This window comes from Cucurbita moschata, unplaced genomic scaffold, assembly GCF_002738365.1.
Source record: "Cucurbita moschata cultivar Rifu unplaced genomic scaffold, Cmos_1.0 Cmo_Scf00078, whole genome shotgun sequence".
Taxonomy (NCBI): Eukaryota; Viridiplantae; Streptophyta; class Magnoliopsida; order Cucurbitales; family Cucurbitaceae; genus Cucurbita; species Cucurbita moschata.
The window spans coordinates 317,274-342,113 of NW_019268594.1; the positions used below are offsets into that span (position 1 = coordinate 317,274).

General features: G+C 34.3%; 2 protein-coding genes and 2 non-coding genes across 5 annotated transcripts; 3 read left to right on the plus strand and 1 right to left on the minus strand.

Annotated features, from left to right (window-relative positions):
• Window positions 1–8,705: 8,705 nt before the first annotated feature.
• Window positions 8,706–15,351, plus strand: LOC111438621 (EH domain-containing protein 1-like). Of its 2 annotated transcripts, XM_023076498.1 has the most exons (16): window positions 8,706–9,044; window positions 9,136–9,215; window positions 9,550–9,618; window positions 9,695–9,758; window positions 9,929–9,984; window positions 11,815–11,857; window positions 11,951–12,012; window positions 12,144–12,257; window positions 12,418–12,520; window positions 12,797–12,846; window positions 13,417–13,545; window positions 13,627–13,878; window positions 13,979–14,058; window positions 14,416–14,542; window positions 14,706–14,849; window positions 14,919–15,351. In XM_023076498.1, the coding sequence occupies exons 1-16, from the start codon at window positions 8,960–8,962 to the stop codon at window positions 15,102–15,104; spliced, it is 1,644 nt and encodes a 547-aa protein (XP_022932266.1). In that variant the 5' UTR covers window positions 8,706–8,959; the 3' UTR covers window positions 15,105–15,351. The 2 variants fall into 2 exon arrangements, with proteins under 2 accessions (XP_022932266.1, XP_022932267.1); XM_023076499.1 differs by lacking the exon at window positions 8,706–9,044 and having other exon boundaries at window positions 9,149–9,215; window positions 9,566–9,618.
• A 2,630-nt stretch (window positions 15,352–17,981) lies between these two features.
• On the minus strand, window positions 17,982–18,053 carry TRNAG-UCC. Its single transcript has one exon. It is a non-coding gene; the product is annotated as a tRNA-Gly (tRNA).
• Window positions 18,054–20,365: 2,312 nt separating this feature from the next.
• Window positions 20,366–23,544, plus strand: LOC111438587 (grpE protein homolog 2, mitochondrial-like). Its single transcript, XM_023076450.1, has 6 exons — window positions 20,366–20,620; window positions 21,241–21,406; window positions 21,483–21,676; window positions 21,782–21,949; window positions 22,137–22,265; window positions 23,122–23,544. Exons 1-6 carry the CDS (start codon window positions 20,468–20,470, stop codon window positions 23,194–23,196), a joined length of 885 nt encoding a protein of 294 aa, XP_022932218.1. The 5' UTR covers window positions 20,366–20,467; the 3' UTR covers window positions 23,197–23,544.
• A 415-nt stretch (window positions 23,545–23,959) lies between these two features.
• On the plus strand, window positions 23,960–24,033 carry TRNAT-AGU. Its single transcript has one exon. It is a non-coding gene; the product is annotated as a tRNA-Thr (tRNA).
• Window positions 24,034–24,840: the final 807 nt, after the last annotated feature.

A 24,840-nucleotide genomic window follows, 5' to 3' on the forward strand; every position in this document is an offset into this window, starting at 1 on the left:
ACATACGAGTCCAACAATCCTAGATAAGCATATTGAGAGGGAGTCAGTAACCTAAGTTGGAGGTAGCTGAGATACCTCATTAATGAACAGATGACCCTAGTAAGAGAAACTAGGAGTCAATGGCGAATAAAACTTAAAAACACTTGAAAAAATTAGTTATGAACTCATGAAAGATAATCTAGCTACTTACTGGGAAATCTAATTACTCATCAAAATTATTATAACTTTTCTTTCCAGATTTAGATGATGCAGGCCAACTGAGGACGAGACCAACGGGCTAGAGACTGGGTCTGTTTATGTAATTATGTTTTTCGTTGTTTAAGATTTTTGTTGGTTAATAATGTTTTAAACATAACTGGTTTTTTTTGTATTTTACCTGACTGTTAATCGCATTGTCAATGAGCGGGTGTTACACTTTTGCCCACTACAAGAACTATGAAATTAAAAATATTAAGTAAAGTTTTCTAACAAGTTATCAATCAAGTGCAATTTATAACAACTTCATCCGCTACTTCAACCGTGAAAATATTCACTTCTGAAGCTCCAAATGGTCCTTCCTCATTCGAATCAGCTTGTAACACATGAAATAATAGTTGAACCGAGCTTATCAAATTTTGTAGATTAAGAATGAATGCTTGTTGAATCTTCTTGGCCTTGGATCGTGTAATAGGTCCAGTTGAAACATTTAGAACATTATGATCTTTATCATCTTTTATCATCTTTCCCCTCTTCAAAAGAATTCGTCTTCGAATCAGGAAAATCATCACCTCCATCAAAAAAACTCAAGTCAACAACATTTAAAGTAGAATGTACTGAAAATTCTCCAGGAAGATCAATTTTATAGGCATTGTTATTAATTCTTTCAAGGACTTTACAAGAGTCACCCCCTCTTGAATATAACTTTGTCTTCCTTTGAGATGAGAATCGCTCCTTGGGAAAATGTATCCAAACCCAGTCACCGGGTTGAGAACGGATTTCCTTTTGTCATTTGTAAATTCTTGAAGCAGATTTGAAATTTTGTTTCTCAATTATCTCCTTCACCTCTCTAGACAATGTTTTGATCAAATCTGCCTTACTTATGGCTGCTTCACTCACAAAAATATTAGAAAGAATAGGAAACAAATCAAGAGGCGTAAGTGGATTAAATCCATAAATAACTTCAAAAGGAGAACAATGAGTGGTACTATGAATTGTTCTATTATATGCAAACTCTACAAATGGCAAACATTCGTCCCAAGACTTGATATTCTTAGAAATAATAGCCCTAAGCAATGCTCCTAATGTTCTATTAACCACCTCAGTTTGCCCATCAGCTGAGGATGACATGTATCTGAAAACAACTTGGTACCCAATTTACCGCAATACTTCCCAAAAGTGACTTAAAATTTTAATATCGGTATCCCTCACAATTATTTTAGGGATTTCATGTAATCTTACTACTCCCCTAAAAAATAAGTCAGCAACATGTTTACATCATCATCTTTTTGGTTACATTCAATAAAATGAGTCATTTTACTAAATTTGTCTACCACAACAAAAATACTATTTTTACCTTTTTTTTAGTGTGCGTCAAACCAAGAACAAAATCCATAGATATATTAGTCAAAGGCTCGTTAGGTACATTTAAAGGAGTATGCAATCCATTTGGTTGTGATTTAGATTTAGCTTCTTTGCATTTAAAACATTGGCTACAAAACTTATGAACATCATGCTCCATCTTCGGTCAAGGAGTGTTCAAGCCACCACCATGTTTATATTTGATGACATACGGAAATGTTTCAATAAACTCCACCCACTTTGCATGCCTATGGTTCATTTTTCTTTGACCCTTAAGATACTTCAGTCTTCAGGATAAGAGTGGATCACAAATTCTTTAGGCCATAAGTAGTGTTGTCACACTTGCAATGTGCGAACTAAAACAAACAACTCTTTATCATAGTTAAGCTAGTTCAATGCTGCCCATATAGTTTTTCACTAAAATATATTAAGGGTTTTCTATTTAGAATCAAAAAAAGCACTTATGCCCAAACCACTTGCATTACACTCAATTTCAAAAGTTTTATCGAAGGTAGGCAAGACAAGCAATGGTGCATTGGTTAATTTCTTCTTAAGCTCATTGAATGCATTCTCTTGCATATCTCACCATTTAAAAACAACGTTCTTTTTCACTAAGTCATTCAATGGTGCAACTATTCAATGGTGCAACTATGGTGCTAAAATCTTTTATAAATCTCCTATATAAGCTAACTAACCTATAAAAATTACGAACTTCACTTGCATTTTTTTTGTGAATGTTAAGAACAAAGAGAAAACTGGAAAGATCAGAAGAATTGGGAGAAATCTCACGTTCTGTTGAAGAATGAAATTGACTATAGTATTACAGAATACATTCAAATAAGGAAATCTAAATCAAATAACTCAAATCTAATTCAAATCTAAATACTAAATCAAATCTAAAACAAACCTAACAATTCCTCCCTTAAACTAAATACAAATAGTAATCAGTTTATATTTATGTCAGAACAGACTCTCAATAGTCCTCTTTCCGTTTTACTCCAACCTTCTTTCCGCCCTCAGGTAACCCCATCAATTCTCATGTGTCATTACTGTTTATTTCTTCCATTTCCAAATCCATGACTTGCCTCCATTTCTCACTCTTCAAAGTTTATATGATCAGTAGTGGTAAACATGGTCAAGTGAGCTTCATTATCTTCTTCAGAAAGATCTACTCCTGTTGCATAGTCTCTCATCCAGACTGGTGATCTCCTATTCCTCCCATTATTCAAGCTAAGAGAGCTTGCTTCAGTCAAAGAAGGAGAGGAAATATTTTCCTTTGCACTATTTTTCTCTATAGTATTTTCCTCTGCAGCTTCTATATCAGATTCGCTCCCTTCTTCATTTTCATCAAACACATTTGTTGCCTCTTCTTGATCACCCCATTCCATATTGCACATAATGGATTCTTCATACATTTTATCCCAGTCCCAACTCTTATCTTCCTCAAATACAACGTTCCTACTTATTATGATCTTTTGTGAAGTTGGATCATAGAGTCTGTAAGCCTTTGACTCTTCTCTTGCTCCCAGCAAAACACAACTCAAACTCTTATCATCCAACTTAGTTCTTTTGTTGTCAGGCACATGAACATGAGAGATACACCAAAAAACTCTAAAATGCTCAACGGAAGGTTTGACTCCACTCCAAGCTTCTTCTGGAGTTTTATTTTTGACAGCCAATGTTGGACTTCGATTTAGTACATGCACAGTCTAGTTGACTGCTTCAGGCAAGAAACTTTTCGGAATTTTCTTTTCTGAAATCATACTACGAACCATATTCATAATAGTTCTATTTTTTTCGTTCCGCAACTACATTCTGCTATGGCGTGTATGCAGCTGTCAGTTGTCTTTGTATACCATTTACATCACAAAAATTGGTGAATTCCTGTGATGTAAACTCTCCTCCTCGATCAGTTCGCAAGACTTTAATAAATGAATTTGTTTCTTTCTCAACATGAATCTTAAAGTTTTTAAATACAGCGAAGGCTTCTGATTTTTCTATTAAGAAATAAACCCATGTTTTTCTGTTGAAGTCATCTGTGAAAGTAATCAAGTACCTTTTCTTGCTGTTTGAGATGGGTTTGATTGGTCCACAAATATCAGCATGCACCAATTGGAGAATTTTCGAAGCTCGTCATGTGCTCCTTTTTGGAAACGAATGTCTTTGTTGATTATCCACCAGGCAATTTTTACACAGTCTCAATGGAGACTTGAGCTGTAGTAAACCATCCACCATCTTCTTTTGCTGAAGAGTCTTTAATCCCTTAAAGCCCAAATGTCCATATCTATATGTCAAAGTTGCTCAATATCTTCTGTGATTGTATTGAAACAAGTGGATGCTACAGGCTGAGATATAGCATGCAGTACGAACATTCGATTCAAAGACATCTTTGTCTCCATGATCAAGCTTCTCTTAGGATGAAACACCTTGCACATTCCATTTTGAAACAAAATGGTAAGCCCCTTTGCTTGCAATTTCCCAATACTCAACAAATTGTTCTTCTGCTCTGGCACATAGAACACTCCTGTGATTATCTGTATGATTCCATTCACTTGCAGCCGAACATTACCCTTTCCTGTTACGACCATGCTTGAGTTGTTGCCCAGCTTCACTGAATCTCTGAAACTTCCATCAAAATCTGAAAAATATTCCTTCTTCCCACACATGATTGTTACATCCCAAGTCAAGGAACCACATATCTTCTCTATTAATCTTATTCATATTCACGTAAGTCATCAGCAACATCTCTTCTTGAGTCTCTGCATAGTTTGCCTCCTTCTCCCTGCTTTGACATTCCCATTGAAAATGTCCTAGCTTGTGACACTTATAGCACTACTGATATGAACCAAGAGACATCAATCATAGAATATATTTCAATGAAGATGCGAAGAAAATACTGTTGAAATTATCAAAATATATTTCAATTCATGCCCCATTGAAGAAAAATGAAGTTTCATGTTATAAATTTTGGGTGAATTACAATTTAGAGTAATTTAGAGTTATTGTATTTTATTAATGTATTTTAACTTTTTATTTACTCTAGGTTATAATTACATAATGGTTAATTATGGCCATTAAGTATGAATGTTACAACTCTTGGAATGAGTTTAATAATTTCATTTTCTTGTAATCTACCCAAAATTTATAACATGAAACTTCATTCTTCTTCAATGTGGCATGAATTGAAATATCTTTTGATAATTTCAACAATATTTTCTTCACATCTTCATTGAAGTATATTGTATGATTGATGTCTCTTGGTTCATATCAACTACACTGTGGCCTTGTTGAAGGTTTGTTTGTCTCGTCCCCTTCCTCTGCCTCTAAAACTTCCACAACCTTGACCCCTTCCTCCAGATTGTTCACCATGAGTGATCTTCAAAGCGTGTTTTTCTTCAACATGAGAACTCATGCGTTGTTCATGCACAAGCAGGCTGCTTTGCAACTCATCAATGTTTAAGATGGTTGTATCCTTAGACTCAATGAAATACACAATAAAATCAAACTTGGGAGTCATAGATCTCATAATCTTTTTAACTACTTCAACATTTTCTTTTTTTGTCACCATTTAGTTTCATCTGGTTGGCTATGCTAAGGGTCCAAGCAAAGTACTCATTCACATATTCTTCTGCCTTCATGTGAAGCATTTCAAACTCCTTCCGAAGAGCTTGCAAATGTGCACGCTTTACTCGTGTCGAACCTTGATATTTCTGTTTCATAGAATCCCATATGTTCTTTGTTGTATCCTTATTAAGGATTGTCTCCAAGATCGAACGATCTAATGCTTGAAATAGATAATTATTTGCTTTCAAATCTTTCAACTTCTGATCTTTAATGTGCTTCTTCTGGGTATATGTGAAAATGATGTCTTCTGTTGTTGTAGGAATCCCATTCTCCACCAAACCCCAGTACTCCTTTGAACGCAAAAAGTTTTCCATGAGCATCGCCCAATGATCATAGTACCCATCAAATTTCGGAATTGCAGGCTGCACAAATGAACTCTTCATCAACCTATTTTTATTATGACACACGTACTGCTGCTTCTAATTTTAACTTGGCTAAGTCTAGGGTATGACTCTGATACCAAATGTTAAGAATAGAGAGAAAACTAGAAAGATCAGAAGAATTAGGAGAAATCTCACATTCTATTAAAGAATGAAAATGGCTATTATATAGCGTTAGAAGAAAACAAGAAAATCTAAATCAAATAAGTAAATCAAATTTAATTCAAATAACTAAATCAAAGGTCAATCCCATTACTTTAACTTTCTCTTCATTTACTTCTACCCCATTTTTACAAATAAGCCAAGAAAGTTAACTGTTTCCATGTAAAAACTATTAAAATGAGCAAATATCATCAAAATATGCAACAACATGCTTTTCCAAATATTCTCTCCAAACATGATTCATTAGGCACATAAATGTTCTAGGAGCACTAGTCAACCCAAAAGGTATAACAAGCCAGCTATACCATCCAAACTTAGTTTTGAAAGTTGTTTTTCATTCATCTCTCCTACATGCATTTTAATTTGATGATATCTAGATTTCAAATCAATCTTTGTAAATAGATATGAACTATGCAATTCGTCAAGCATATCGTCTAGCCTAGGAATAGGATGTTGATACTTTACAATGATTTTGTTGATGACTCTATAATCCACAGACATGCGCCATGTTCCATCTTTCTTTGGCACCAATAAGACTGGTACAGAACATGGACTCAAACTTTCTCGTATATAGCCCTTCTCCATGAGCTCCTCTACTTGCCTCTAAATTTCTTTAGTCTCAGTTAGGTTGGCTCTAAAAGCTGGCCTATTAGGAATGACTGCCCCCGGAATTAAGTCTATTTTATGATCAATACCTCTAATGGGAGGTAATTCTTTAGGTACTTCATCTTGGAACACATTCTCAAATTCCTGTAAAGATATTGAAACATACTAAGCAAAGACAAGTTGTTATCCTTCCTTGTGCATAAGTACAACGATAGTTTTTTTGTGAAAATATTGTCCTTCTAACCTCTTCAACTTTAGCCAAACAACTCACTTTCTTTCCTTTTTTTTTCAATTTCATTCTTCTTTTCTCTATTTTTTTCTCTCAATTCTTCTTCCTCGAACTCTTTCTTTTTTTCTCAAACTTTAATTGATCAGCAAATACATCTGCAGAACTCAAAAGAACAAGAGTGGCTTTTCTACCATTTTTTTTTATGAAAGAATACCTATTCAAATAATCATCATACATGACCTTCCTATCAAATTGCCAAGGTCGCCCAAGCAATGTCTCCAACAAGCATTGGTAGCACATCACAAAGAATTTCATGTTTATATTTTCACAAAGTAAAAGATATTAAGGCAACCCTAATTCTCAGTTCAACGATCCAAGCTTTTGATGAAGCAAAAATACTTAAATCAAATAAATAAACACCTCCTTATAAAAAATTCGAATCAAACAAGAGATGAAGCTAGAATTAGATTACCTCTTAAGATCAAGGATCTAGAAGCAAGATTTGAAATCTTATTCTAAATTGAGTCACCCCACCATTGAACTTGATCAAGACTTGATTGAATGGCTCAGATGCAATCTACTACAAGAATTTCTTTAAACTTATAAATGACAAAAATGATGCTCAAATTCAAAGTCTCAATTTGAGATCTCAATTTCATTCATAAAAAAGTTGTCTTTTACCTTGTAATTTGTGGTATTTATAGTTTCTCCTCAAAATAACTTTCAATTCTTCAAATGCTCACTAAAGTTAGTGACCATAATTTACTCTCACTTACTGAACAAGTTAGTAGTCATAGTTTACTCTCACTCCCTTTAATTCGCCACAAAAAAGAAATTGACAAATAACTTCCCACTCTTTTGAATTATGAAATTAAAAATAATAAATAAAGTTTTCTAACAAGTTATGATCGAGTGAAATTTATAGCAACTTCATCCGCTACTTCAACCGTGCAAATATTCACATCTGAAGTTTAAAATGGTCCTTCCTTAATTGAATTAGTTTGTAACACATGAAATAATGGTTGAACTGAGTCTATCCAAGTAGATGAAAAATGAATATTTGTTGAATATTCTTGGTTTTGGATCATGTAATAGGTTCAGTTGGAACACTGTGATCCTTATCAATATGTAACTGACATTGCATGGAAACTTTAACCATAAAACGTGATATCCTTCCTATTTACTACTTGCTACATAACCACTTTTATTTATACCTGACCAAAGTGAGACGTGACTACGAGCCGAGCTATGGAAAATCGAACTGACACTCCAAAAATAAAATGGTCTACAGGACCTAATAACCTAAGGGGTTGATACAAAACTGTCGATGGAACGAGTTATAAAAAGATGATAAATTTTTTTTCGCTTTTAAACTAAAAGACATTAAGTTAAATACAGACATTCACACGCATGCTATTTAAAATACAAAGATCATTTACAAATGGAAGGGTTACAAAAATCATGTACAAATAAACAAAAGACTCAGGTCAACGAGGTTCTTCCCACAACTACATGACCCAACACACCACCACCATGACCAGTGCTCTACGGCTCACCTGAAAACATGAAATGTAGTAAGAGTGAGTATAAAGTACTCAGTAAACAACCTGCTTGTAGACTCTTGTCGAAACGTTTTCTTATATACAAAATCTAAAGCTTTGTGCTCATAACTATCCCTAGAGTTAGCCAAACTGAGACTCAATGTCTATTCCAATCTATTCAGGTCTCTACTTACCAAAACTATATACATCCCTCCAATGTTGAGTGCTCCAACCCCCTCAGAGTTTATAATCGAAGGATTTTGGGTACTATGTAGTCTATGTTTTACCTATGCCGAGATCACTCGTGCACCTCAAATCAATATACCCGTACACTCACAAGGGGCTAATTGATACAAATCTCCAACTTCAAACAGGGTATCCATTAATTTACCAATAAATATGTTACATACACACAAGTATGGGCAAATGTAAAAAAATTATGTAAAAAGAATGGCATGGAAAGAAGGGAGAAGTTCACAATAGTTGTGGCTGCCACGTGGAGGCCACTCCAATTCCCGACTATCATTACATTTACATCTTCGTCGCAGGTTAAAGAAAACTCCAATTCCCATTTCCTTCGCCTCTCTCTCTCTCTCTCTCGCTCTCTCTCTCTCCGATTCCGTTCCAGTTCCTTCTCCCTTCTCTCTCTCTCTCTCTCTCTCTCTCTCTCCTCTCAAAAGAGGGACGAACCGAAAGGGAGAGAACTCCGGAATCATTTCTTATGCGTTTTGCATTCAATTCACCTTCCATTTTTGTTTCTTCTTTTCGTTATCTCGGAATTCGCCTTGAACTGGAAGAACGGAATCAAGCGGGGAGGAAACAGTTTACGGGAGGTAACCGCTCTTCTCTGATCAGCTTTCATGGAAATCGCTTCCAATCCTGCTGGTTCCTGCTCCCGAGAGCAACAGAAGTTTTATCAAGAATGGTTTGATTACGCCGATTCCGGTATTTGCTTTTCTTTGAGTTGTTTTGTCGGTTGTCTGTTTCTTTTATGAGTCAATATTGGATTCCTGATTCATGCGCTGTTTAATTTCAGATGGAGACGGGCGTGTTACGGGGACTGATGCTATTAAGTTCTTTTCTATGTCGACCTTGCCTCGGCAAGATCTCAAACAGGTTCGGCTTCCTTTCGTGTTTTTCTCCATTTCGTTGGCTCTGGCATTTTTTCGTTTGCGATGTTTGTTCTTCGGCTCTCGCTTTTCGGTGTTTCTTTCGTTGCTGGTCGCTCACAGTTATTCAATCTCACTACTCTATAAACACATTGTAGAAAGTTCTGATTAGTTTCTTGTGTTATGTAACTAACGTAGCTCCTTGTTCTGACAACGTGAGGTGAAAATTGACTTAATGTTGATGATCACGTGAACTTGGGGTAAAAAGATATATGGTTTTACCTTCACTTTTCACTTTCTTTATTATGAGGATGATGTCCTGTATAACATTTTGTTCAAAGGTGTGGGCAATTGCAGATTCCAAACGGCAAGGATATCTTGGGCTCAATGAGTTCATTACTGCAATGCAGGTTGTTAAATTTTTTGAGTATGTAGATTGAAAATGTCAGCTTATGTTCTAAAGTAATACGTTTCTATTGTGCTTAGCTTGTTTCTTTGGCGCAATCTGGAGTGGAAGTAACTCATGATGTATTGACTTCTAACAAAGATGGTCAGTCTCCTAGCCCGAGTGCATATATTTTTCAATCATTACTATTTTATGGCCGCGTTATATCCCAACCCCCTATAATCAAAGTGTTCGTAACTTTTCTATACTGTTCAATTTACTATGCTTCTGTCCTATAATCTTAGCCTTTTGATTTGAAGTAATTGCTCATGCAGTTGATTTGCAGAGCTTGAATCCTCCTAGAATGGAGGGTCTGGATGTCATATTAGCTGTGAGTATGCTTCTGCTGTAGTCTATATGAATTGTTGAAAGAACTAATTTTTTTTATTAGTAGTTTTTTTTTTAATCCGCAAGTGGTCAGTTCAGCTTGTGTGCACCTCCACTCTTCTGATGGGAGAGTTGTTTGACCCTACTTTTGATTGACAAGAAAATTCATAGGATAAAAGCTTATAATTAGTAGTTTGGTAACATTATATTAGAGTAAAATTTTATCCAAATTTCTCCATCATTTCATTTTTTGGGGAAAGGGACGTGCAACATTTTTGGAGAAGAGGGTATGCAGTAGCACATTCCACGACTGATGAATCATTTAGAGATCTTTGCTTTGTTGAAAATTTTCCATTCTTTATTAGCTATGTGCCCCCCAAAAAGCACTTAAAGCCTAAACTACAACACTCCTTTATTTTCTAAAACCGAAAATCAGTACTTCATTAAAGAAAATGTGGAAATTTTCTAGGGAGCAAGGGGTGACAGAAGGGCAACCAAAAAAACTTCTTAGCTTCTGCCAAATGGTTGAGGAGTTGAGGAATATGATGAAATAACCACAAGAATAGATGGCCTGTGTTTTATATATCTATATCCTTTCCACCTTAAACATACCAATTACAGCAAGCACAAGTGAGTACCAAGGTCCTTAGCCAGGGCCATAAGATAATAGTAATATAATAAATAAATAAAACTTAAGTACTGTTACTTCCAAATCCTATGAGAAGTTGCATGAGTGTCAATTGTGATTTGAAGTAGATGATTGGAAAATCTTGGGGAAAACATCTGTTGGATTTTCTCCATACCAAGTCCATGTACCCTTAATTCTCAGAAAGGAAAAATCATCTAATGTACTCAAATAAGAAAGTGCCACCGTCTCTAAGTTTGAGAGGTTTGCTTTAAAATGTAGCAGTGACCAGCCACTTGAGGTTTCACCCCAACCATGATGTATTGACCCATTCTTACTGTTTGAAAACAACAAAACCAAAGGGGAAAAGGGTAAATTAGGGTGTTTTGGAGGATACTTCTCAAATTCTTTGTTAATAAATACCCAAAAAAAGAGTTACGAGGCTATGGGGTGTAGGACGTTCTTGCACTAAGGGGCCTTTTCTTGTGAGGCACGTTTAAGGCATGTTTTTCAATACATTGATTGTAAAAGGAAGGCACATTAAGATGCAGTTGACATACCTAGACCAATGATCTGCCACAACCAAAATTAGATAATACCTTTTAAACTCAGGCCAACCTCTTCAACCACAAAGGTGATTGAAATGCACTCTCGAATATGATATGGAATGTGTAAACGTTGAAACAAACTAGCTAGAACCAAATCTAAAAATCTTATAGCTTGTTTAAAATGATTTTCTAAGTGTTTTAAAAAGTGTAAGTACTAAAAAGTTGCTTCTAAACACTTAAAAAATAATTCCAAGCAGGCATTTAGTTTGTTGATGGAGAACATGCGAGCTCACAATTAAGTGTCCCCTGCTCTTTCATTCCTTGCCAAAATACCTCTTATGTCAGCTCTAGTAAGTCTTTAAATCATCATCATGCCCCACCACCATGTCAATAAAGGAATAGTTGGGGAATTTTTTATTTAAACTCCTTGAAATTTAAGCTCTCTTGAGTTATATATTGAATGGATTAGTTGGGTCGATCAAAGCTGACTTTGATCTGGGTGAGCATTGTACTAACCTTTGGACCATGGGCCATCTCATGTGGCTGAAGCTAGAAGTTTATTTGCTAATATGAAGTGAATACTGTAGGACATAGGATTAGGAAGGCACACCTTTCGTAATTATGTTCAAAGATCTAACTTTTTTATTTGTCTATCACACAGAAGAAAGCCAGTAAACGGAAGTCAAATGACAATGAGACAAATGGTAGCAACTTTATCTTTGCAATTAATGAAAGGAGGAGGCTCATTCATACTTTTTCTTTCCTTTCTTAACTTGGCAATTGATGATGCTTTGCAGGCAACTCTAAAGGGCAGTCTCCTGCTTCAGCTAGTTGGTTTACATCGAAGTCATCTAAAAAGGTTTATGATCATTAACATTTCATTGGTTTTATGTTGATCATATAATCATCTATGTAGCAGTTGTTAGTTACTGTAGTCATTCTAGCCTTGGTGTCTGGCCTTATGACTCCCCCTCCAAAATTCTGTTTCAGATACCTCTTTCTTCCGTTACATCTGTCACTGATGGTTTGAAAAGGCTGTATATCCAGAAGCTGAAACCCTTAGAAGTTAGTTATCGATTTAATGATTTTGTTTCCCCGTTACTGGTGAGTATCATGTATGTTTTTTCATATTAATTGTATATTTCATTACAGATGTGTGAAATTATATCTTTTAAAAATATTATTTTTACTTGGCATTCATGTTATGGTGGATCATGGTTTGCAATGTGATTATATAGTTATGTTGGCTTGTCCTATGACTCAGACAAATAGTGACTTCGATGCTAAACCAATGGTTATGCTTTTGGGTCAATACTCGACTGGCAAAACAACATTTATCAAGCATCTGCTGAAAGGAAGTTATCCAGGTGAGATATTGTATTTGTTATGTTGAGAGTTACAAAGTACTTTCCCAAAGCAGTTGTCCCAAGTTTGAGGTTCCACGAGTGAGAGGGCAAGGGATGGCCAGAACTATAGCCCCACTCCCCCACACACCAATTATTTTTGCTTACTTTTAACAGGGGCCTACGTGTGTGAGTGTGTGTGTGAGAGAGAGAGAGGGGGGGAAAGAGAGAGAGAATGTGAGTTTCTTGAACATCTGATATTGATCTAACTTTCTTTCCCATTTTATTCACTTTTAATAGGAGCCCACATTGGACCAGAGCCTACAACTGACAGATTTGTTGTTGTTATGGTAAGGGCTTCTTTTTTTTAAATCCACTCTCCCCTTGCTGAGGCGGTATGGGTTGACTAATGCTGGAATGATCATGGAAACAAAATCTTGTATTTTCATATAATCTGCCAAGCTAGCAATTTTATTCAACTTGACAATCTGTTTTTACAGGTTCCAAATTCCTCACTTTCCATGCAAAGCTGATTATTTCTAGGGAAAAATATAGTTTTGATCCTTGGGGTTTGGGTCCGGTAGCATTTAGGTTCTGAGTTTTCAAACTCAATGATTTAGCCCCTAAGTTTTGGATTTAATTGCATTTTGTCTCTTCATCCAAATTTGCGTTAATTACTCATGAAATGCTGACACTGCATTTGTTTTTTTAGTAAAACATGTTTTTCATTTCAATTATTCTGTTCATTCTTGTTGATTTTGTTGTGAGAATTTTGTCTTACATTTCTCTGAAGATTTTCTGGGTATCAAAGATGAATGTCGATTTTGACGTTTTCTTTTCTTTTTCAAATTCGTAATTTACATAAGAATAGTGATAGTTTGGTCTTTGGACTTAATTCACTGTTGTTTGCTCCTTTTTAGTCTGGACCTGATGAGAGAAGCATTCCTGGAAATACGGTTGCCGTCCAAGCAGACATGCCATTTAATGGTCTCACAACATTTGGAACTTCTTTTCTATCAAAATTTGAGTGTTCACAAATGCCACATCCTGTAAGAATGTATTCTGTTGTTATTATGGATATCGATTTTAATACTCTTTTCATGGCCTCAAAATTGTTCTTTTTTCTGAAGCTGCTAGAACATATTACATTTGTGGATACTCCTGGAGTTTTGTCTGGAGAAAAGCAACGCACACAGCGAGCTTATGAGTTCACATCTGTAACATCATGGTTTGCTGCTAAGTGCGATCTTATTCTACTTCTATTTGATCCCCATAAACTTGATATTAGTGATGAATTCAAGCGGGTTATATCATCATTACGTGGACATGATGACAAGATTCGAGTAGTCTTGAACAAGGCAGACCAAGTTGACACACAACAAGTAACTTATTATTAGCTTTCTATCTTTATTCTGGTTTACTATTTTACGGGATGAAATATATGGTCTTAGTGAATCTAATTAACTCTTTTGGACATTTCAGTTGATGAGGGTTTATGGAGCATTAATGTGGTCGCTTGGGAAGGTTCTGAATACTCCCGAGGTTGTACGTGTGTATATGGGGTGCGGTCCCTTGCTTATATATGATACTAGTGGATTTTTTTTTTTTTTTTTCTTTTTAAAAGTATTCTCATGTATATCGACAAAAGCGTTGATATGGTTTGGCCTCATTCAATGCAAAATGGTTTCTAAATGAATAGTCGACTATGATGCATCTTGCTAATTCACATATAGTTGATAATTGTTCCAAGATAGTCTAGCTCTAACATTTAATGCTTCATGTTTAATATATCTAGCTCTAACATTTAATGCTTCATGTTTAATATATGTCCATTTAATGTACATTTCGGTGTCTTGATAATTTCTTCTATACGATTCTTATGTTGACCAATACATAATCCACATGTTTCTTTGTGACAGATCGTTTAATGACAAACCAGTTAACGTAGCTGCTACAGGTCCACTTGGAAAAGAGCTCTTCGAAAAAGAACAGGAAGATCTTCTTTCTGATTTGAAGGATATACCAAAGAAGGCATGTGATCGAAAAGTGAGTTTTCCAAGTCTACTATCCATATTTTTCTGATCGAAATGGTATTTATTTGTGTAATACAAAGTTTCATGGAATTGAAAATCTCCTCGAAAATGCCCCTTATGCCCTCTCTCCCCATGGAAAGAAGAAAGTAGTTTCTGATAACGTCGGCTTCTGACAGATTAATGAATTTGTCAAGCGTGCAAGAGCTGCTAAAATTCATGCCTACATCATAAGCCATCTCAGGAAGGAGATGCCTTCCATGATCGGCAAAGCCAAGACCCAACAGCGACTCATCGACAATTTGGACGAGGAATTTGGAAAGGTATTTCGTTTTAATTATTGTTGAAGGTTTTAACTCCCAGTGAATGGTATACTTAAAACCACATTACAGGTACAAAGGGAACATCACTTACCCGCCGGAGACTTTCCAAATGTAGAACAATTCCGTGAGACATTAAGTGGTTACTCCTTCTACAAATTCGAGAGGTTGAAACCAAAAATGATTCAGTCTGTCGACGACATGTTGGGATATGATGTCCCAGATCTTCTGAAGAACTTCAGAAATCCCTATGACTGAATGAGCCGGTAAATTCAAGCTTGAACATTCAGGTATACAAAGCTCTGCTTTTAACATTATTATCAATTCAAGGTCTTCTTGAACTTGAAATGTTTTAACACTAGTATGAAGTTTTGATGTAATGTATAATTATTACTGTAGTCTACTGAGAAAGCATTGTTAGCTTTATTATTTTCCATCCGCATTCATTCTTTAAATCATTTTTATATTTAATAAAGCAGTTGGTATGCATTCTTTTCTGTTTATTGGAGCTTGAGTTTCAGGTATATATGCTGCTGCTTTAAAATTGGGTTTATATATATGTATGGCATAGAATTTTGTTTCATTGGGAAATACTTTCAGTATTCTTGTAATGATATCGTGTATAGGATATTGTATTAAATAGTTTGTTCCATGTGTTCGTCTTTATTTTGAGAGGAAAATTGATATTTTTACCTTTTTTATTTCTGCTAGTTGGGTTGTTATTGGCTTTAGGAAACTTATTGGTTTAGTTTATACACCATTTTTTTAGAATGATTTTGGGAAGGGGATTGATTTCATTACTTCATTCAATTTCATAAAATTGAAATCTAAATTGATTGGCTCAATCAAGTTCAATGAAATTTTGTTCTTTATTTTATTTTATTTTACTTCTTTAAAAAAAATTTGTTATGAAGTGATGAGTTAAAGAATGTTGACCTAGCCTAGCCCCTTAATATGCAAAGACTTTAAAGCGGGGAGCTTACTTAATTATTTTGAACTCGAGTTTCTCGAGTCTAATTAGCTTAAGTTCATGTAGCTCGCTCAGAAGCTTTCAAGGGAATATTAGAAAGGGAATATTAGAAGTGTAGATCTGTTTTATTAAAATAGGATAAGTTAGTTTTATTATTTTATTATCGTTCGTGATTTTGTTAATAAATTAAATTTACACGGAAAATGTTCATCTACATTTTATAAGACTTGCAATTTAAAAAAAAAAAAAAGTTTTAAAATTGTGATATAATTTTTACTTTGAAGTGTGTATCAAGATTAACCATGTATATATATATTTAATTTAAAAATAAAGGATTAATCATGTATATGTATATTTAATTTAAAAATAAAAAGATATGAGTAGAATAAGGGATCCATTACAAAGAGTATGAGTAGAGGTAAAGCAAATCTTTCCCTTTTGGTGCATAGTTGTGTGTGGTGTGCTACAAAACTCACCGTCCATAAGCCCACACCATTTTATTGCAATAAAAAATAATAAATTAAAACAAAGAAGCCCACACCATATTATTTTTATTACAATAAAAAATAATAATATTAAAACAAAGAAGCCCACACCATATTATTAAAATAAAAAATAATAATATTAAAACAAAGAAGGATTGCAGGCCCAAGGCGTACGGCACCCCTCCTCACTTTCCTCGGTAATCTTGTCCCCTTCTTAGTCTTCACGATTTGAAAGTTCCATAATAAAAGGATACTTTTTTATGGGTGAAGTTGTAGAACTTAATATCTTTTGAGATTCCAAGTGACTTCTTATTTGGAATTGCATTGAAATTATTAAATTAAAAAACTTTTCTAAAATATAATTTCTCCAAGATTAACAAACTCATTTGTCTAATAAATATAGACTTGGATAAATGAAATGAAGACTGCATTAATGATTCGAAACTATATACGTACGAGAGTAATGAGAGTGATCCTATGACGATATGAAATTATGTGTTAGGGTCTATTTGGTACATATAACTTCAATTGTCACCCTTAGTGAGTTACAGGAGTCATAGTGAGTATGTTATTGAGGTAGTTTCGGTTGTGCCTAATGGAGGAGCCCGATTAGTTACTATCTCCACTTGGAAGAGCGACACGGTAAGTAGTTTACTGTGAATAGGTCAGTTACTGTCTCTGCCCAAAAGGGCTATGTGACAAGCCAGTTACTCTTTCTTCCTAAAAAGGCGAGGTAACATGTAATTATAACCTAACACCATTAAAGAGAATTCTCCTGTTTCAACTCAGTAAATAGCTAGGTACGGATATTACGGTAAAGTAAAAAGGTTCCTCCATACTTACTAAACTTACCCCAAGCCTGATCTTGTGAGTGTGAAGGTTGAGGGGCATATTGACTTGAGGTGCACTTCACACCGGTATTAAAGCACTCAATATAAGAGGAATGTGTAGGGTTTTGGTTGATAGAGATCTAAATAAGTCAGTACAGACATTGAGCATCAGTTTGGCTAACTCTAGGAGTAGTTATGAGCACATAGCATCATATTCCATGTATAAGAATAAGTTTGACGAGAGCCTACGATGGGTTGCTTATTGAGTATTTTTTTTTGTTTGTTTGTTTGTGCATGCTTTTTATAACTCTCCCATTTGTGAATGAACTTTATATCTTACATAGCAGGCATGCAAATATATGTATTTAAATTGTGTTGTTAAAATATATTTATTTACTTTTTTTTTTATGTCTTTCATTTTAAAATTTAAAAATGTTTGTCGTCTTTTTTTATAATCCAATCATTGTGAGGATCCATATTTTAATACGTCGAAAATCGAGTCGTGATAATAGAGTATTACCTAGTAGTCTAAGTGACACGGAAAGTTTAGGACTTGGGTGATGCATTTGTGAGAACCCGCCTAACTTGACTCATAACTCGAGTCAACTTCAGTCAATTAAAACCCAAAATCATACTCAAAATTCCTCCACCTCAATTCTAGTAGTAAAAAGTTTAATGAAATATTTCTTGTCTTCTTACCAGCAACTTCTGGGCTGGGCCGCAACATGATAAAAGTATGTCTACTTGTAAGCTATAAGCTGGCCCATTAAGAAAGGCCCACGACCAAAGCTTCCACATATTTTTTGGGAAACAAAAACAAAATATGAAATTCATGAAAACAGATTTAATTTGCGTTTGCCGGGAGTCGAACCCGGGTCTATTGCTTGGAAGGCAATTATCCTAACCGTTGGACTACAAACGCTAGATGTTTAAAACTTCACAAATTAAAATACATCTATAATACATATTTTCATTCTGAGTTTTTTTCATAAATATTTTTTAAGCCTCTACGTCTATGAGCTAACGAACTAAGGACTGCAATTTTTTTCTATTGCAGTGAGTTTTACTAACTATAATAATGAACTCTGAATGGCAAAATCAAATACGAGAGAGAGAAAAAAAAGTCAACATGGTATTTTTTTGTCACGAACCAATTTTTAAGCTTATTCGAAGTATGGATCATGATTGGGGTCGACTCAATAGAACAAAAAAAAAAATTCAAATAAAGACAAAAAGATTTAAGATATAAGACATATATAAATATTTACATTATATTAAAATAAAGTTTATAGATATTTAGTTTTTAAACGCAAAAAATATTAATACAAAAAGAGGTTGGAGACTAGGGTATAACTTGTCTATGCTGCCTGCTCTAGAGTCCACTCTCATCTCGACCAACTCTTTAGTTACCTAAAAAAATATATAAAACAAAGAGTGAGTACAAAGACTCGATAAGTAGCCTACTTGTAGGCTCTTAATTATATCCTTTGTGGATACTAGAATACCATACTTATTTCTTGTCTTGTTTTTGTCCTTGTCCTTAGTTCTTGTTTCTTGAGTGGTACCTAATAATCTTCATGTCTCAGAGTATTTACGGCTTGTTTAGAGCTACTTTAGAACATGGGTAGGTGATATGCTTACTTGACTTGATCTATGGCCTTAAAGGTAGTCTCGTGATTACTTAAAAATCAAAAGCTAACCATAAAGCTTATTTCTTGTCTGCTTAGCCTTGGAATAGTATATTAATTACTTGAAAATCAAAAGCTACTTGAAGCTTATCTTGGGGTAGCATTCTAATTACTTGAAAATCAAGGGCTAGCCTTGAGCTGATCTTGAGTTAGGGCAGCCTCGGGATACTTGAAAACCAAGAATTATCCTAAAGTTTATCTTGAGGTACTGATTACTTGAAAATCAAAAGCTAACTTTGAGCTCATCTTGAGTTAGGGTAACCGCCTGGTTGCTTAAAAACCAAGAGCTAACATTAAACTCATTTTGAATTAGGGTAACATCCAGAAGAGTTATCCTAAAACTTATCTTGAAATAGCATCCGTGTTAGGTGAAAATCAAAAAGTAACTTTGAGCTTTTTTTTTTTTTTGTTTTTATTTAGGATAACCTCATAATAAGTTGAAAAATCAACGATTATCTTAAAGCTTAATTACTTTTCTTGACTTAGGGTAGCTTCCTGATTATTTGAAAAACACGAGCTAACCATAAAGGTAACATAAAACTTGTAACACATCTGGATCATGATGCTTGATAACATTCAAGGCCTTAAAGTGAGCACAAGTCATATTAAGCTTCTAGACCCATTCGAATCATTAAGATGCATAACTCTTACGTTTAATTATTAGGAGCATTTTAGTCATTTACTAATATCTAATATGAATGACGTGTTCCGCAAGCCATATACCACGACGTCGTTTAACTTCCCTCTAACTAGGGGTGTACATGGTTCGGGTTGGGTCAGGTTGGGAGATTTTTTTGACCCAACTCAAAAGTTCGGGTTGGTTGGATTGGTAACCCAACCTGACCCAAAAATTTTCACAACCCAACCCTCTATTTTCGGGTTGGGTTCTCCGGTTGCTAACTTTTTTTTTAAGTTTTTAAAATTTTTTTTATTTATTCACAATTCATACTTATTCGATATAATCTTCGATAAAAAATATTAAAAGTTTACAAACACAAATCAATTTATAATTATTAAAAAAAAAAAAATTCATCGACACCAATAAAGAGAAATAGTAACATCTCAACATTATTTAATAAAAATTAAAATACAAAGATAGATTATGAAATTAAAAAATGATAGAAAGGAATCCGAACAAAAAGAAAAGGTAAGGATAGATTATAAAATTAAAAAACAATATAAATGATTAATTTAAAGAAATTATATATATATTTATATATAAAATAAAAATACCTTCAAACTAAAAAATAATAAAGTAATAAAAATAACAAACAAATTAAATTCGGCTTGAATCGAACCCGAGCATGAAAAATATTTTAACATAAGAGTGAATTCTCAATGTTACCTATAAATTTATTCAGATTCGGGTCTAACCCGAGTTTTTTATCCTATGAACCGAAAACCGAACCGACATACTCCGGGTCTAGAAAAAACAACCCAACCCAACCCCTATAATTCGGGTTGGGTTGGTCCGGGTTGTCGGGTTAGATGTACACCCGTACCTCTAACCCTCCGCAAAACCCTTACTCCAAATTCTCTCTCCAATGCTTCTCTTCATCCTTCCTCGTTTCCTCTTCTTTGCTTTGTGATAAATAGCTTTCAATCTGTTCTTCCTTTTTTCCAGTTTTCTTCCCCTTCATTGTTAGCTATGTTCGTCTCCAAGCTTTTCTCTCGCGCCGTCTCCCGTACCATTTTCCAGGGCTCGCTGCTCTCGTCGGCCTCGCAGTCCCATCAAACCATACGCTTTCCACTTCTCCTCACAAATCGCTTACACTATCTTGCAAACGAATCATCCAACAAGGTCCGATTTCAATGCCTGTCTGTTACTTGCTTTTGCTTTCTGCTTTCTGCTACAGGGGTTTAGCTACGGGTTTCGGGTTTTCTCAGAATTTCCTATGTAACAGCAACGTAGTAATCAGATTGTCTTCACTTTTTTATGAGTGTTAGAATGATTTTGGTAGCATTTTTATTATATGCACTTGGTAATCCGATTGTCTTCCCTTTTTTAAGAGTCTTAGAATGATTTTTGGTAATCCGATTGTCTTCCCTTTTTATGAGTTTTAGAATGATTTTGGGAGCATTTTTAGTATATGCATTTGTTAATCGGATTGTCTTCCCTTTTTTATGAGTTTTATGATGATTTTGGTAGCACTTTTATTATATGCATTGGACCTCCCCTCCATCTTAGTTCAGCTGCTGGGTTTCTTGGATTTGTTAATTTATGATTTCTGGTGTATTTTTTAGTATATGTTCTTTACTCGGAGAGTGTTTAAAAGTCGTGCAGCTTGGAACTAGTTTGCCTTTATCGTTATTTCGAGATCAATGGAATTTATTGCTTAGTTTTTTGGTTATTTGTTGGATCTTTGTATATTACTCAAATTAGAGGACGTTCAGTTGCAGTTTTATTCTTTTTCCGTGCAGGAATCAGCATTACATCATTCATTTTTCCTTCAAAAATTTGGATTATCAATATCTGCATCCCATGAGACTTCTAATAAGGAAAATGGTAATACGGTACCAAGTAGTGGCGGCTCTGCAACTGCTGCAGAGCCGACGGCTGAAACTAATGGTCAAACCAGAGAATCAGGTTTAATATCCGGATGTTGGTTTTCAGTGCCTGCCTTTAATGGAGAAGTAGTAACAAACTCTGTTTTCTGATTCAGATTCCGAGAGCGATGACGATCTTTCCATGGATGATCTGGTGAAAGTTGTAGCTGAGAAGGAAGAGCTTTTGAAGTTAAAGCACAAAGAGATTGAAGAAATGCAAGATAAAGTTATTCGCACTTATGCCGAGATGGAGAATGTAATGGCCAGGACGAGGCGTGAAGCTGAGAATTCAAAGAAGTTTGCTATACAGGTCTTATTTTCTATTTGGCCTGTTTCTTATCTTTGATATTTGGGGCAATACATTAATATTCACTTGCAAAACTCTCTCCTAACATCTTTTATTTGTATGTAATAGAATTTTGCAAAGAGTTTACTGGACGTTGCAGACAATCTAGGACGAGCTTCATCTGTAGTTAAGGAAAGTTTTTCAAAGATTGATTCAAGTAATGGCTTTTCTGAGGCAGTACGCTTATTGAAAACCCTTCTTGAAGGCGTTGAAATGACTGAGAAACAGCTGTCTGAGGTAACGTATCTTGTGTATAAAATGTTCCTGAGGTTTGCAGTTCATTTGAATCTATTTCATCATAAAAATAATTGGTTGATTTTAGTTGTCAAGTTCCTTGAATTTAACAAAGGAAGAACTCATGTCACTTTGATCTCTTCATGGCATTCGTGGGCAATAAAGTTTATCTATATTATGTTGATTGCAGGTGTTAAAAAAGTTTGGAGTTGAAATGTTTGATCCTACAAATGAGCCATTTGATCCACATAAGCACAATGCAGTTTTTCAAGTTCCAGATGGCTCTAAGCCTCCTGGTACCGTTGCAGCTGTATTGAAGGTATGTCTCATGGTCATGATTATTGTTTTCTGTGTGCTTTTTACTTTTTACTATCATTATATTTCAAATTCTTCATATGCATTTAAGTTGCCAATGAATATTATACGATGATGAATTGTAGGCAAGATAATTTTTTTATTCACAAAGGAAATTGATAAAATGGGAACTCTGAACATTTTCTCTGACCAATTACTTACTAACAAGAGCCATTTGCTTCAAGAATTTTTTTTGTAGCACTAGTACAAGAGAATTGGTTGTAAGTTGTCTTAAGATTTTTGTTTCCTATACATTTAAATGTGGATGAAAAATTTTCTGAGATACTGATGGTAGATATTGAAGTCTTTATTTGTTTCTAGAATTTTGAGAATCTGGTGTAATCATTAAGGGCAAACTTTGAGTAAAAAGAAAAGGCTATGAACTCAAATGTTTTAAGGGATATTTAGCTCACCATTATATAAGCATGGATTTGTATAGCATAATTTTGGGGAGTCTAAGCTTGTGTCTTCATAGTTTTGGTTGTATAGAAGAACGAATCGCCTAACCTCGAGTATATGTTGCTTCTATTTGGTTTATGAGTTTATGATGTGTGAAAATAATTGGGTAGCCAGAGAATACTGTTTTAAAAGTTTAGATTTCAGTAGCTTGCGGGGTTAGCAAAGTATTTTTTAAAGTGGAAAGTGTAGAAAAAGGGTGAGGTTTCTTTAGTGAACAACTGCAAATGTATAAAACTTTGTTATATAAGAGAATATGTATTATGAACAATATGATAATGGAGTATTTAAGAAATTAATGTTTTTAGGAGATTGTTCAGAGAAATGAAGGTGTTAACTGTTAATTGTGTTGTTTATGTCAATAGAAAGGATACACGCTTTACGAGCGAGTACTTCGACCCGCCGAAGTTGGGGTTACTAAAGCCATGGATAATGAATGAGGACGGTGCAGCCTATAACGCAACCGAGAAGGTAACTTGAGGTTGAATGAAGGGGTGGAAAGAATGGATAGTTTCCTCTGAAAAAAAGTTCTGCTATACGGAATGTTGTTTGGTAGAGAAGATATATCTAATCTGTAGATGCACAGGGAAAGAAAAACAATTGATTGCTTTTGGATAAACATTTGATTTTGTTATGTATTTAGAGGGAGTTATGAGGGGATTTTCATGTGTTGTAAACATTTTGGTGAGGCATTTTTTCTTGTTGAGAGGAGGAACCAGAAATAGAGTGTTGCTTTATTTTAACAGCCGGGGCAATGAATATAAAGAGAAGGCATGCTTTCAAATTAACCTTTGTATCTCTATCATAGCGATGACGAGTTCTCGATGTTTCTATTCTGGTCGGAGCATCCATGTTCGTAGGTGGTTATACTTGTGGGTCTGTGTTCAGGTGGTCGTCCTTTATCATGCACTTTTGAGTTCGAGATGGATGGAGTTTGGAGCTTCTACTAGAGTGGTTTGTTGCCTTCGATATACAAGTTTTGCAACGATATCAAAGTTTAGATTAGAAATAACAACATGTGGGAAGATTTATAGTCGATGGAGTATTTAAATGAAAGTGTTCTCTTTAGGGAAAATTATTTATTTTCAAAAATGTTTATCTCGTAAAATCATTTATTAAAAAAAGTTAAATTTTTGTGGTGGGAGGGTTTAATAGAAGTCAACCAATAAGTGTTTTATTAAAAGTTACGTAGTTAAGCACATAGCTTTCATAGCTCAGTTGGTTAGAGCACCCGTTTAGTAAGCGGGAGGTCTTGAGTTCGACTCTCAATAAAAGCAATTCTTTGTTTTTTTTTTAATATTTTATCTTTGATCTAACTTTTAAAGTATTTGTGGATGATAAAAATGCACTAATAATGGTACTTTTTTTTGTTAAAACTTTGGAGAGTGAATTTATTAATTAAATATGGCTTGAAATATTCTAAAAATGAAACCATTTATCCATCAACATAATTCCAAAAATGATTTTAAATATTGCAATTTTATTAAAAAAGAAGAGTGATTTAAAAAATTCTAAAGTTGGGTTAAATAAACAAAAATTTATGGGCTAATTCTAATTTATCGTTAATTTTTAATTTTTATTTATTTATTTGTTTATGGTAATATATACTTATATTTCTTATAGTTTTATTTAGTAAGTAATTGTTTATTTATTATTCATTCTCCAAAAATTCTTAAAAATAAAATCTTGAGTTCCAATGTTCATCAACTTAATGTTTGAAGATAAATTCTTTTACTAAAAATAAAAAGTTAAATAATTGACTAATTTCAAATTTATGATCGATTGGATTGAGTTTATTATTTAACTAGGGTTACTTGAGTAAAAACTTTTACCATTCTAATAATTAAGTTAGGTTTAAAAATTATCTCGATCCAATTCGATCCATGAGCACGTTCTCCTAACCTATAAAAAATGCATCATAAATCTTATCTTTGTCAGAACATATAATGACCAATAAGATCGTTGTTAAGGCGACAAGAAAAATTGACAAGCAATGAACAAACAGCCATGAAATCATGTTCTAATTTACATATATAAAAAATGTTGATAGCTCATACGAAGAATTTGATTTTATTATGATAAAA